The following is a 14,445-nucleotide window of genomic DNA, read 5'->3' as shown; positions in this document are numbered from 1 at the left end:
TCACATACCAGTAATATTCAATAACTGGCTTAGTAAACTGAAGGAAATGAGTTAATTATGTAACTTTTGTTTATTTGTCTGTATAACACAGCCAACAAATGTCTCCCACACTGATCTAAGCCATAAAACCAATGGCCTTTTGGTTCTATTAAAGTACAAGAGAGAGATTGATGGGCACTGTCTCAAGTGTACTGACAGATCATAAATTTAGTTAAAATTGGTTCAGTGAAGATTATTTGCAGCTTCTCACCTTCTCACATCATTTTTTTCTGTAGAAGATATTTGAAGGGATGCACTGGTCAACAGAAAGAACTTCATTGGTGCCTTTACTCATTTGTTTACAAACATAGTGTAAACGTATAAATAATCCACACTAAATGCATCACAAATAGGTGACAGTGCCATGACCTATTCTGACTTTATTCATACATAAATATACTTATATCCAGAATTATTGTGAGTAAAGTGCTGAGATTTAAAAATGTGCTTACACCAAGCATCGATGCTTTACTTTTCCAACATCAGGCATCGTGAACCACAGTGCATTTTGTCATGACCATGAGTCTGGAACCCAAAGTGCTGATAATAATTTTAATGCTTAATTCCAAAGTATGTATTTTTTTAAATAGGAGGAATGCCACAGATATAAGAACTGCATGTATAAAATAAAATGTGAAGGACAAGTGAGATGTAGCATTGAAAGTTGTCAAGCAACTTCTAACAGACTGGACTGTGACCTTTCGTGACTACAAAGACAACAAGGGGCTGATGGTCCCTTGCTCAACAGTGAGTCACACCCCGCGGATTCTGTCCCAAATTGTAGACAATGTTTGGTGATTTTTCTAGTGGACTAATTGGGCTGAAAACTCATGTGGTAACCAACATGTATTCAAACATTAGCATACTGTGATGGTCACCAACTGAAGGACAATCCCCTAGTTACCCCTGTATAGCAGGGTGGCAAAAAGGAGATCCTTTTTCTCTCAGAGATTAGTCTAAAAATGAATCAGCACAAAGTAATGTCAATCAACCTACAAACCCAAAAATGTCAGGAATTGACTGTTTCATCATGAATGTCAATGCTTCCAATAAACCTCCACTGCAATGGGCACAACATTCCATCATCTCATCTTCATGCACAGATCAGAATCTGATCCATATAACTTTTAAAAATGTCATCTTTTTTGATCACCTCTTTATTTCTAACCAATGAGTGTGTTAAATTCCTGACTGTTCTCAGATTTAGCAACTAGTAAAATCATAAGAAACTCACTCCTTTTCTTAGCTCATTAAGCCTGGTTACATCTATTCCCTTGAAAAGAAACATGTTCATTTGGGCGTGGAGAAAGCTATGAACAATGAAACAGGGATAGTAAGAGCTGCCAATGCAGAAAGGGTCCTGACCCGAAAGGTCAACTTTCCTGCTCCTCTGATGCTGTCTTGCCTGTGATGAAACAGATTCTTTCTAAACTAATCTTGGTGCAATCAGTGAAGGGGCTGGGTGAATAAAAAAAGAGAATCAAATGCATTACTCGTCATCTGGGAGCTACACAGTTTCAGGGTGTGGCATCTGAAACCATAACAAGTTGGAGAAACTTGCTCAGGATCTGGGCTTGACAAACCGAGAGCTCTCGCTGTGATTTGGACATAGAGACGAAATGAAAGGATTAGAGTGGATAAATTGTTACTTTGAAACAAATTTTAAAGGGAAAATCTGTAAAAGGCTTTCTTGAACTTGCACTTCTAACAGTTTAGAAATATCTGCATCAAATGTCAGCATGTTTCAGGATTTAAATATTCTGTTCCTCAGTTTGCTTTTGACCAGCAGCAATGGGTATTTGGTACAGAAGCTACTCAAGAAAAACTCTGTGAAATCATTCTTCCTTAAGGACATTAAAATCTCCAACCAATCCACCTGGCACCATTAAACAAGTGCCACTCTAATCCCAAACTTACTTTACAAATTCATCCTTTCACTGCAGCTGTCAGTGTCTCGCTGCATCCTTGAATTGTGAAGTCTCAGAATGCGGCACACTGCTGCATAAGGGGCTATGGTTAGATCTATCCTGCACTGTGGGGATGTGTGTTGATTTTAAAACACATTCCACATTCCTGAAGGAGCCAGGATTGGAATTCCCAAGTATTAACACAGAGCTCAGTATGAACAGAACAAAAAGGAGCAGCCAGACAATCTGACTGTGAATGCCACTCCTTAGAACAGCCCAGCTATTGTCACTAAGTCTATAAGAAATTATGGACATTGGTTGTCACAGTTGGAGATCTTCCGATATTCTGCCTTATCCCCACCCAAGCCTGTACAATTAGATGGAGCTTAATGCAGTCACTAACATTAACTCTTTCAGATGCTTCTGCAGAACTTTACCATCTCCACCTATGTGGTGTCATCAGATTGGGAGGAGATCCATCTAACATGAATATTAACTCTTTTAGAGCCATTGCATTATTCCCCACTGTTTATTCATACATTGATGTATATTATTCTATTACATTTGTCCCACACCCTCTCCCCCCATGTTTCAGATTTCACAAGTACAAGTGGTGTGAATTTTCACAATTCTTCCAGAATATTCACATTTTTGGACTTGAAAGAATGACAGATCTTCTGCTTGAAGGCTGTTGACCTTGATTCCAATCCATGGATCATTTCTCCACGGGAGGATAGATTATCTCTTCAATATTCTTTGTGGAGGCTCTTGCTGCTGTTGGATTGGTTCTTTGATGCATTACTTTATTTGCAGGAATTTTAATCTTCTCAATGCCTTTTTCAGGGAAAAGCAGTCTCTACTAACTCACGTTGTTGCCCCCTAATGTCACCTAGAAAATGCTTAAACTCATGAACATTCATCACGGGACACAGCTGCTCCAATGAAACAACTACCTTTTTCTTTACAGTGTATTTCAGGACGAGGCAATGTATTTTTAATTGGACGGGTACGGTCCTTTTCTGCAGCATCCTGGATGTTCAAAGGGGCCCCCTCTTTGTTTGACCACATCCTCAATCCATGGACTTTGGTCTGGTTTCTATGAACTTGAATGTAGTTCATCTCCCTTAACTCGGTGAGTGGGCAAATTGTCTCGAGTGTGCCTCTTTGGTGAACTAGATTTGAACACAGAACATAAAAGCACAGCACAGGCCCTTTGGCCCACGATGTTGTGCCAACCTATTATCCTACTAAGATCAATCTACCCTGCACTCCCTATGTTTTACTATCATCCATGTGCCTATCCAAGAGTCGCTTAAAAGTCTCTGAAGTACCTGACTCCACTGCCACTGCCGGCAGCGCATTCCACACGCCCACCGCTCTCTGTGTAAAGAACCTACCTCTGACATCTTCCCTATACTTTCCTTCAATCACCTTAAAATTATGCCCCCTCATTAATAGTCATTTCCGCTCTGGGAAAAAGTCTGACTATCCACTCTATCTATGCCTCTCATCATCTTGTACACCTCTGTCAAGTCACCTCTCATCCTTCTTTGCTCCAATGAAAAAAGCCCTACCTCCCTCAAACTTTCCTCATAAGACCTGCCCTCCAGTCCAAGCAGTGTCGTGGTAAATCTCATCTGCAACCTTTTTGAAGCTTCCACATCCTTCTCATAATGAGGTAACCAGAACTGAACACAATATTCCAAGTGTGGTCTAACCAGGGTTTTATAGAGCTGCAGCATAACCTCACAGTTCTTAAACTCAATTCCCCCGCCAATGAAAGCCAGCACACAATACGCCTTCTTTACAACCCTATCAACTTGGGTAGCAATTTTGAGGGATCTATGGACGGGGACCCCAAGATCCCTCTGTTCCTCCATACTTCCGAGAATCCTGCCATTAACCCTGAATTCTGCATTCAAATTTGACCTTCCAAAATGAATCACTTCATACTTTTCTGAGTTGAATTCCATCTGCCACTTCTTTGCTCAGCTCTGCAACCTATCAATGCCCCATTGCAACCTACAACAGCCCTGTATGCTGTCCACAACTCCACCAACCTTTGTGTCATCAGCAAACTTACCAGTCCACCCTTCCACTTCCTCATCCAAGTCATTTATAAAGATCACAAAGAGTGAAGGTCCCAGAACAGATCCTTGTGGAACACCACTGGTCACCGAGCTCCAGGCTGAATACTTTCCATCCACTACCATCCTCTGTCGTCCATTGGATAGCCAGTTTTGTATCCAGACAGCCAAATTTCCCTGAATCCCACGCCTTCTTACTTTCTGAATGAGGATACCATCTGGAGACTCATCAAATGCCTTGCTAAAATCCATATACACCACATCCACTACTCTACCCTCATCAATGATAATGGGAACTGCAGATGCTGGAGAATCCAAGATAATGAAATGTGAGGCTGGATGAACACAGCAGGCCCAGCAGCATCTCAGGAGCACAAAAGCTGACGTTTCGGGCCTGGATCCTTCATCAGAGATCTACCCTCATCAATGTGTTTTGTCACATCCTCAAATAATTCCATAAGGCTTGTGAGGCATAACCTGCCCCTCACAAGGCTGTGCTGATCAAACTTTGCTTTTCTAAATAATCGTGTAATACTATGTCTCAGAACCCTCTCCATTTTCCCACCACAGAAGTAAGACTGACTGGTCTGTAACTCCCAGGATCATCCCTATTCCCTTTCTTGAACAAGGGAATGACATTTGCCACCTTCAGTCATCTGATACTACTCCAGTGGACAGTGAGGAAGCAAAGATCATCGCCAAAGGGGTAGCAATCTCTTTCTTCGCTTCCCGTAGTAACCTTGGGTATAACCCATCTGGCCCAGGGTGCCTAGCTATCCTCCTGTTTTTCACATTAGCATAGAATGCCTTGGGGTTTTCCTCGATCCTAACTGCTAAAGTTTGTTCATATCCACTTCTAGCTCTCCTAAGTCAGTTCGTCAGTTCTTTTCTGGCTATCTTTGTAGACCTCTACAGGCCTGCCCTGACCTCTAGAGCTCACCAACTTGCTGAGCATAATTACTGAGGACCCTCAGTAACCATTAAGGATTCAGCTGCTCCCTTAAGATATCCTACTGCCTCCACCAAAGACTGTGGGGCATCGTCAATTTGAGTGGAGCTCAATGTAACATGAGCATTAATTTTTTTCTGTTCATTTGTGGGATGTGGGCATCACTGACTGGCCAGCATTTCTTGCCCATCCTAGTTGCCCTTGAGAAGGTGGTGGTGAGCTGCCTTCTTGAACCACTGCAGTCTTCTTGCCGTGGGTTAACCCATGATGCTATTCGGGAGGAAATTCCAGGATTTTGACCCAGTGATGCTGAAGGAATGGCGATATATTTCCAAGTCAGGAAGATGAGTGGCTTGGAGTGGAACTTGGAGGTCGTGGTGTTTCCATATGTCTGCTGCCCTTGTCCTTCTAGATGGAGGTGGTTGTGGGTTTGGAAGGTGCTGTCAGAGAATCTTTGGTGAATTTCCGCAGTGCATCTTGTAAATAGTACACACTGCTGCTACTGAGCATCGATGGTGGAGGGAGTGAATGCTTGTGGATGTAGCACCAATCAAGTGGGTGTCAAGCTTCTTGAGTGTTGTTGGGGCTGCACTCGTTCAGTCAAGTGGGGAGTATTTCATTACAGTCCTGGCTTGTGCCTTGTAGATGCTGGGCAGGCTTTGGGGCGTCAGGAGGTGAGTTACTTATTGCAGTATTCCTAGCTTCTGGACTGTTCTTGTAGCCACTGTGTTAAGATGGTGAGCCTAGTTGAGTTTCTGGTCAATGGTAACCCCCGGGTTGTTGATAGTGGAGGATTCAGTGATGGTAACACCATTGAACGTTTAGGGACAGCGGTTAGATTGTCTCTTATTGGTGATGGTCATAGCCTGGAATTTATGTGGAGCAAATGTTATTTGCCACTTCTCAGCCCAAGCCCGATCTTGTTGTATGTGAACGTGGACTGCTTCAGTATCTGAGGAGTCATGAATGGTGCTGAACATTGTGCAATCATTGGCGAACATCCCCAATTCTGACCTTATGATGGAGGGAAGGTCATTGATGAAGCAGCTGAAAATGGTTGGGCCTAGGATACTATCCTGAGGAACTCCTGTAGAGATGTCCTGGAGCTGAGATGATTGATCTCAAACAACCACGACCATCTTCCGATGTGTCAGGTATGACTCCAACCATTGAAAAGTTTGTCCCCTGATACCCATTGATTCCAGTTTTGCTAGGGCTCCTTGATGCCACACTCGGACAAATGCAGCATTGATATCACGGGCTGTCACTCTCACCTCACTTCTGGAATTCAGCTCTTCTGTTCATGTTTAAAGGCTGTAAATGAGGTTAAGAGCTGAGTGGCCCTGGCCGAACCCAAACTGGGTGTCGCTGAGCAGGTGATTTCTGAGCAGGTGCTGCTTGATAGCACTGTTGATGACACCTTCTATCACTTTACTGAGGATCAAGAGGAAACTGATGGGGCAGTAATTGGCCGGGTTGGATTTGTCTTGCTTCTTGTGTACAGGATATACTTGGGCAATTTTCCACATTGTCGGGTAGATACCATTGTTGCAACTGTAATGGAACAGCTTGGTTCAGGGAGCAGCAAGTTCTAGAGCACAAGTCCTCAGCTGGAATGTTGTCAGGGCCCGTTGCTTTTGCAGTGTGCAGGGTCTCCAACCATTTCTTAATATCACGTGGAGTGAATTGAATTGGCAGGTATCTGTAATGCTGGGGACCACTGGAGGAGGCCAAGATGGATAATTCATTTGCACTTCTAGCTGAAGATTGCTGCAAATACTTCAGCCTCACCTTTTGCATTGATGTGCTGGGCTCTTCCATCATTGAGGATAGGGATATTTGTGGAGCCACCTCCTCCAATGATCTGTTTAATTGTCCACCACCATTCACAACTGGATGTGACAGGACTGCAGAGCTTAGATCTGATCCGTTGGTTGTGGGATCACTTAGCTCTATCTATCACTGCTGCTTTGCATGCAAGGGGCCCTGTTTGATGGCTTCACCAGGTTGATACCTCACCCTCAGATATGCTTGGTGCTGCTCCTGGCATGCCCTCGTGCACTCTCCATTGAACTAGGGTTGATCCCCTGGCTTGATGGTAATGGTTAATTGGGCGATATACTGGGCCATGAGGTTACAGTTTGTGCTGGAATATGATTCTGCTGCTGTTGGTGGCCCTCAGCGCCTCATGCATGCTCAGTCTTGGGTTGCTAGTTCTGTGTGAAGTCTGTCCCATTTAGCACGGTGATAGTGCCACACAACATGATGGAAGTTATTCTCCACATGAAGGCGGGACTTCGTCTCCACAAGGACTGTGCGATGGTCACTCACTGATACTGTCATGGACAGATGCAACTAGAAAATTAGTATGGACAAGGTTAAGTACATTTTTACCTCTTGGAGGTTCCCTCACAACAAGCCACCAATCCAGTCCAGCAACTATGCCCTTTAGGACCCGTCCAACTCAATCAGTGCTGCTGCCGAGCCAGTCTTGGTGATGAACATTGAGATCCCCCACCCAGAGCACATTTTGTGCCCTTGCCATCCTCAGTGTTTCCTCTAAGTGTTGCTCAACATCGAGGAGCACTGTTTCATCAGCTGAGAGAGGACGGTATGTGGTAATCAGCAGGAGGTTTCCTTGCCCATGTTTAATTTGAAGCCATGAGATTTCATGGAGTCCGGAGTCAATGTTGAGGACTCTTGGTGCAACTCCTTCCCAACTGAATACCACTGTGCCGCCACCTCTGCTGGGTCTGTCCTGCCAATGAGACAGGACATATCCAGGGATAGTGGTGGTGGTGTCTGGGACATTGTCTGTAAAGCATGAGTCTGTGAATGTGACTATATCAGGCTGGTTGCTTAACTAGTCTGTGAGACAGCTCTCCCAGTTTTGGCACTAGCCCCAAACACTAGTGAGGAGGACATTGCATATCTGCCGTTGTCTTTTCCGGTGCCTAGGTCAATGCCAGGTGATCTGTCTGGTTTCATTTCTTTGAGACTTTGCAGTGATTTGTACAACTGAATGGCTTGCTAGGCCATTTCAGACAGCAATTGAGAGTCAACTTCATTCCTGTGGGTCTGGAGTCACATGTAGGCCAGACCAGCTGAGGGTGGCGGATTTTCTCCCCTGAAGAACATTAGTGAACCAGATGGGTTTTCCAACAATCAGCAAGGATTTCATGGTCATCACTAGATTCTTAATTCCAGACTGTTTTTTTTTCTTATTATTGAATTCAAATTCCACCATCTGCCGTGGTGGGATTCAACCCAGGTGCTCAGAACATTAGAGATAATGGGAACTGCAGATGCTGGAGAATCTGAGATAACAAAGTGTGAAGCTGGATGAACACAGCAAGCCAAGCAGCATCATAGGAGCACAAAAGCTGACATTTCAGGCCTAGACCCTTCATCAGAAAAGGGGGATGGGGAGAGGATTCTGAAATAAATAGGGAGAGAGGGGGGAGGTGGACTGAAGATGGATAGAGGAGAAGATAGGTGGAGAGGAGAGTATAGGTGGGGAGGTAGGGAGGGGAGAGATCAGTCAGAGGAGGACGGACAGGTCAAGGGGGCGGGATGAGATTAGTAGGTAGGAAATGGAGGTGCGGCTTGAGGTGGGAGGAGGGGATAGGTGAGAGAAAGAACAGGTTAGGGAGGCGGGGATAAGCTGGGCTGGTTTTGGGGTGCAGTGGGGTAAGGGGAGATTTTGAAGCTGGTGAAATCCACATTGATACCATTGGGCTGCAGGGTTCCCAAGCAGAATATGAGTTGCTGTTCCTGCAACCTTCGGGTGGCATCATTATGGCACTGCAGGAGGCCCAGGATGGACATATCGTCTAAGGAATGGGAGGGGGAGTTGAAATGATTCACGACTGGGAGGTGCAGTTGTTTATTGCGAACCGAGCGGAGGTGTTCTGCAAAGAGGTCCTCAAGCCTCCACTTGGTTTCCCCAATGTAGAGGAAGCCACACCGGGTACAGTGGATGCAGTATACCACATTAGCAATGCGCAGGTGAACATCTGCTTGATGTGGAAGGTCATCTTGGGGCCTGGGATGGGGGTGAGGGAGGAGGTGTGGGGGCAAGTGTAACACTTCCTGCGATTGCAGGGGAAAGTGCCGGGTGTGGTGGGGTTGGAGGGGAGTGTGGAGCGGACAAGGGAGTCACGGAGAGAGTGGTCTCTTCGGAAGGCAGACACTAAGATGCTGCTTGGCCTGCTGTGTTCATCCAACTCCACACTTTGTTATCCCCAGAACATTAGCTGTCTTTCTGAATTAATAGTCTCGCATTAACTCCTCCAACTGGGGAAAATTAATGTGACTTAAAGCTTGGACATTTGAGCAAAATCAGTGTGACAACAATTCTGCAACTATTTATTCACAATTAAATTCCTCAGATCCTGTACAACATGTTATGTATGTGCACAACTAAATTTGTCAGATCAGAAATCAGCTTTAGTCAAAGGTTCCGTATGACTGCTCAACCATTATGTTTCACCAGGGAAGGCTTTTCTCCATTATTATCCTCCACTGTATAATTTGACAGTCATATATTCGTTGAGCGTCTCCAATTTACAAACTAGCAAGGGCTCGAGTATGACTGAACCAAGCTTTATGGAGGCTCCCAATCCTGAGAACTTTGTTGTTAAAGTTAAAAGCAAATTCCTTCCTGATGGAAATGAGGACTTTCAAAATCATTAAACGAACAAGTGTCTGAAGGAGAAATATTAGCTTTTAACAAGAAATACTTTGCTGTTTTTGCCAGCTATTATTTATGTGTTCAAGGCATGTTAAATAAAAAGAAAATCATTATCTGCATCATGTAATTTTATCACTAGGCTAGATAACAAGTTAATGTTTTCCATGTCACACATTATACAGTATGTCATTGTCAGTATTAATCTTAACCACGATACTGTTTGTGTCCTACTGGTCATGTTGTTTGTATTTCCTACTGCAGAATAACAGCAAGTGTCCTAACCCAACAAACATTCACAGTGCAGACAACCTAACACAAGTGTAAGTAGAACAGCATGCTGAGCCTTTTGAAATATATCCTTTTCAGAACTGTCCCTTGTCGGATACGTTCCTCCTATCACACGCCCACCGAGATACATCTTGCAAGTTCTGCCACGTTTTGAGACTTGTACTCACAGCTGAAAAATATAAATTTAGCTTTGTGTGGGCTGGCTATGTCCTAGAGTTCAAGAACCAGGTCCTACTTCACTTACAGCCCTTAATTATAGCCATGAACAAAAAAAAATCAGCCTGGCCACCATAAGAAATGGCAAGTAATAATATGTTGCTTTGCATAGGTCATTGCAACAATGGCCTTGAGCCCGAAATGGAATGAGATCAATTATTCCCCGCACATTCTTAGTTTTCTACTTGTATGAATTACTGTGCAGTCAACATCTGCAGTTGGTAACTGTCATACAAGGGTCTATACTCAGAGTCTCATGGGCGAGAATAAAGCAATTCTTACAAAAGCACAGCCAGAGACTGTTGCACTCAGGAGATTTCTAGATTTTGATCAGATTGATGAAAGCTGTGTTTGACTGAACACCATTCAGAAAGTTAATGAACAACAGACCTTGCTTGCAAAGTGTAAGGAAAAGGAAATGTAACAAGATTTGTGCTGCAGCAGCAACTCAATAAAGCTTCAGATTGAATTTGCTGACAGTCAGTTGTAGCTCAATAACAGAGTTACCATCGGACCACAATGAATAGGAACAGCAGTAGGACCGTTTGGCCACTCAAGCCAGCTCTGCCATTCAATAGGATCATGGCTGATCCAACATTCTTCACATCAGCCTTCCTGACCTTTCCCTGTAACTCTGGATTCCTGACTGATCAAATAACCTATCTATCTCAGCCCAAAATAAACACATGGACTCTGTATTCCTTATTCTGAGATTAGGCCTTTTGGTCCTACATTCTCTCATGAGGGAAAACATCCTCTCAGCATGTACCCTGTCAAGCCCCTGAAGAATATTACATGTTTCAATGAGATCGCCTCTCATTTTTCTAAATTCCAGTAAGTAAAGTCCCAAGTTGTTTAACCTTTGCTTCTAAGGCAATCTCTCCATACCATGGATCACCATCGTGAACATTCTCTGAACTATTTCCAATGAAATCCAGCAAACCTTTTATTAACTAGCACATATGGCATCATGAGTGTGCCAATTGATCAATTACTCTTGTAATATCTTTCCTTAAATCAGGGGACCAAAATTGCTCACAGTATTCCAGATTCAGTCTCACCAGCGCCTTATTCAATTGCAGTGATACTTCCCTACTCTTATTCTTGAAGCCACTTGAAATAAGGGTCAACATTCCATTAGCCTTCCTGTTTACCCACTGGCCTTCATGATAGCTTACTGAGTTTCCCTTTGTGTTACAGCTTTCTGCAGTTTTTGTCCATTTAAATAAAGAATAACCTGGGAAATTGAAGATTTCACTGGTAATTCCTGCACGCCCAGAATCCTCCAGAAGTGTCCATTTAATTTGGAGGATTTGATGGGTTCCAAGTAAATTATGTAAATAGCTATTCAACAACAGTTCGACTATTAAATATCTGCCCTAATCCTTGAGTAGTTATTGAAAAGACCCCCTGGTTACCTCGCATCCTTCCTCCCAGTGTGTACCTTCCCCAGACCCTGATCTGATATCTTAGGGACGTAACAGCCTTGGAGCTGCGACCCCATTGGATCCATTACTGTTCTTTCCCCTGCTCCAGTCCTTACATTGAGTCCCTTCTGCAACTCCATATGGGACCCTTGAATCAAACACCAGGATATGAAGCACTGCCCTCCCCCTGACAACCTTTCTCAGCTCTGCACCTGACAGCCCCTTCATGCCCATCCCCTCCTTTCACAAACCTGCCAAGGGTAGCATGGTGCCTCAGTGGTTAGCACTGCTGCCTCTCTGCACCAGGGATCCAGGTTTGATTCCTCCCATGAATTACCCCATGGGAAAAGCAGGGTTACAGGGATAAGGTGGGGGGGTTGGGTCTGGGTAGGGTCCTGTTTGGAGGGTCAGTATGGACTCAATTGGCTGAATGGCCTGCTTCCACATTGTAGGAATTCTATGATTCTATGACCTGGCCCCTCTACTCTTGCTCTGCTTGTGACCCTCCCACTTTAACCTCCAACAATTATCTCTATTTCTCCATATCAGAATAGGGCAGCTGATGAGAAGGGGGTCTGGGAATGCGCTTTGGAGGATCAGTGCAGACCTGCTGGACTGAATGGTCTCTTTCCACACTGTAGGGATTCTACAGTTTGTCTTCCTCTGGATGGAACAGAATGGAAGTACAGCTTCATGATTCTGACGGAAAATTGAATGGCATCTCCTCTCAGAATTACAGTGCTCCCTTTGTTAGTTTTTTTAAAAATGACCAGAATCCATGAGATGGCCATTCCTTGGAAAGTCTGATCTTCCCTTTAAAAAGAGGTGCAACTCATTCTGCTCTCCTGTGTTTGTAAGGATCTGACAAATTAATTGATGAGGTAGTTTTAAAATCCACTGCCGACTGCATTCCACTCATGGCACAAATTCAAACTACCCTTGACAAAATAAGACAGGCAGATAAACATTGCATTTTTAAAGACAGTAGCTCATCCTGACAATTTTTGTTCAAAGCTTTGTAGATTGAACCGTATAAATTTTACTTACAGAAATAATTGCAGCAGTGATCTCAATGGCACCGGTGCTCAGAGTGATGTATGGGATGTGATTGTCACTGATGCCAGACTCTTTGAAGATGCTGCTTGTGTAGAACCAGATCTATAAATAATAAAATAACTAATGTTACCACAATAGACGTAACAGCTCAGCCCATAGAAAACAGAGGTACAGAGTGTATTCTTTGCAGTTTCTCCAAAACTATACACTATCTTGTGTAACATGAACTGTACTGACAAGAAGATTCCAGGTTAGTTGATCAAATTACTTTGACCTTGACATTAGTCTCATCATGGGTGAGTGAGAATTGAGGAAGTGGTAGAAAATTAAATATGCAGTGTGTAACCTGACGCCATCGCACACACAGGGTAGTGTCCTATGCTTGCTTTAGGAATGAGCAATCCTCCAGAAAGTCAGGTTTGTGGATATTCGCTGATGATTTTACAATGTTCTGCAACTTTGACAACTCCCCAGATGCTGCAGCAGTCTATGTCTGCAGATGTAAAGACCTGAGCAACATTCAACCTTTGGCTGTCAAGTAGCAAGTGACAATCATGCCACACAGTAACAGGTAATAATCATCTCTAACAAGACAGAAACTAACTATTTCCCTTAACATTTTATGCCATTACTATCACTGGATTTCCAGTATCTTTGGCTTCAGTCTTGACCTGTAAAGGAACTGGGCAGCTATTTAAATACTGTGTTTACAAGGTCAGAGGCTGGGAATTCTGCAGTGATAAATCACCTTCTGACCTTCAATCCGTCCACCATCAACAAAGCTCAAGTCCGCAGTCTGATAGTATTTACTCCACTTCGTCCAGTTCCAGGCATACACAAAATGTCTATCCAGGTTTATAGCAACCCACTTGACTGATGCCCCTTCCATCATCAGCATTATCACAGCAGCAGTGGTGTGTGTTATTTGACAACAGATGCATGTGAGCAGTATCAACTGCAAGTCTCCCTCCAAGCCAAGGAATAAAAGAATATCAATCTGCTGCTATTTTAACAAACTTGTTTGGACTTGAGCAGATGAGTCTTGACCCCTGGTCAGCTCTGGATTTAGTACTATTTTATATTTATGACCTCTAGCTTTAGACACCCAGACTCTTGGGGTGGAATTTCCCTATTTCAGTCAAAGTGTGAAGGAGGTTCATGGTGCCTGGTCCTTCCTGTCATGTAGCAAATTTCCACACACAATCAACTGCTGTTCACCTCGTTCACAGGCAACCAGACACCTGGGCGATAGCAAAAACTGCTGATGCTGACTCCTTCGTGTCTTTCTCGAGGAATCACACAGCCGGAGAGGCATCATGCCAACAATGTCATTTTTAAACCCTGGCTGCGTATCACTTCAGACAATGTGAATAAGGAGCTACCCCCGTCTCAGCAGTGCTTGAACATCATTGCTGGGATTATGGCCAAGAAAGGCAGGCTAGCTCCCCGCTCTGCTGACAGTGGACCCAGAGACACTGGTGGACAAGGTGGTGGAGAGGAGGATAGTCATTCTTCCTATGGGCTGTCAAAGGAGACCACACTACCCTAGTGAGCCAGCCTGGATACACACGGTGGCCTGTGTCACTTCAGTTTTCAAGGCTAAACTAAATGCACAGCACTACAGGAGAAAGGTTAATGAGAGATAATGGAAACTGCAGATGCTGGAGAATCCGAGATAACAAAGTGTGGAGCTGGATGAACACAGCAGGCCAAGCAGCACCTTAGGAGCACAAAAGCTGACGTTTCGGGACTAGACCCTTCATCAGAAAAGGGGGATGGGAAG

General features: G+C 44.0%; 1 protein-coding gene across 8 annotated transcripts in view; it reads right to left on the bottom strand.

Annotated features, from left to right (window-relative positions):
- The window catches only part of slc2a9l2 (solute carrier family 2 member 9, like 2), a 359,547-nt gene that overhangs the window by 127,841 nt on the left and 217,261 nt on the right, over window positions 1-14,445 (bottom strand). For all 8 annotated transcript variants that reach the window (XM_048544948.2, XM_048544963.2, XM_048544954.2 and 5 more), the window contains one exon: window positions 12,654-12,764. In XM_048544948.2, coding sequence (XP_048400905.2) covers window positions 12,654-12,764 — 111 coding nt within the window. The remainder of the gene's footprint in view (window positions 1-12,653; window positions 12,765-14,445) is intronic.

Source organism: Stegostoma tigrinum, chromosome 1 (assembly GCF_030684315.1).
Source record: "Stegostoma tigrinum isolate sSteTig4 chromosome 1, sSteTig4.hap1, whole genome shotgun sequence".
Lineage (NCBI taxonomy): Eukaryota > Metazoa > Chordata > Chondrichthyes > Orectolobiformes > Stegostomatidae > Stegostoma > Stegostoma tigrinum.
Note: the sequence above shows the minus strand (reverse complement) of the source record. Positions and strands in the feature narration are given on the sequence as shown.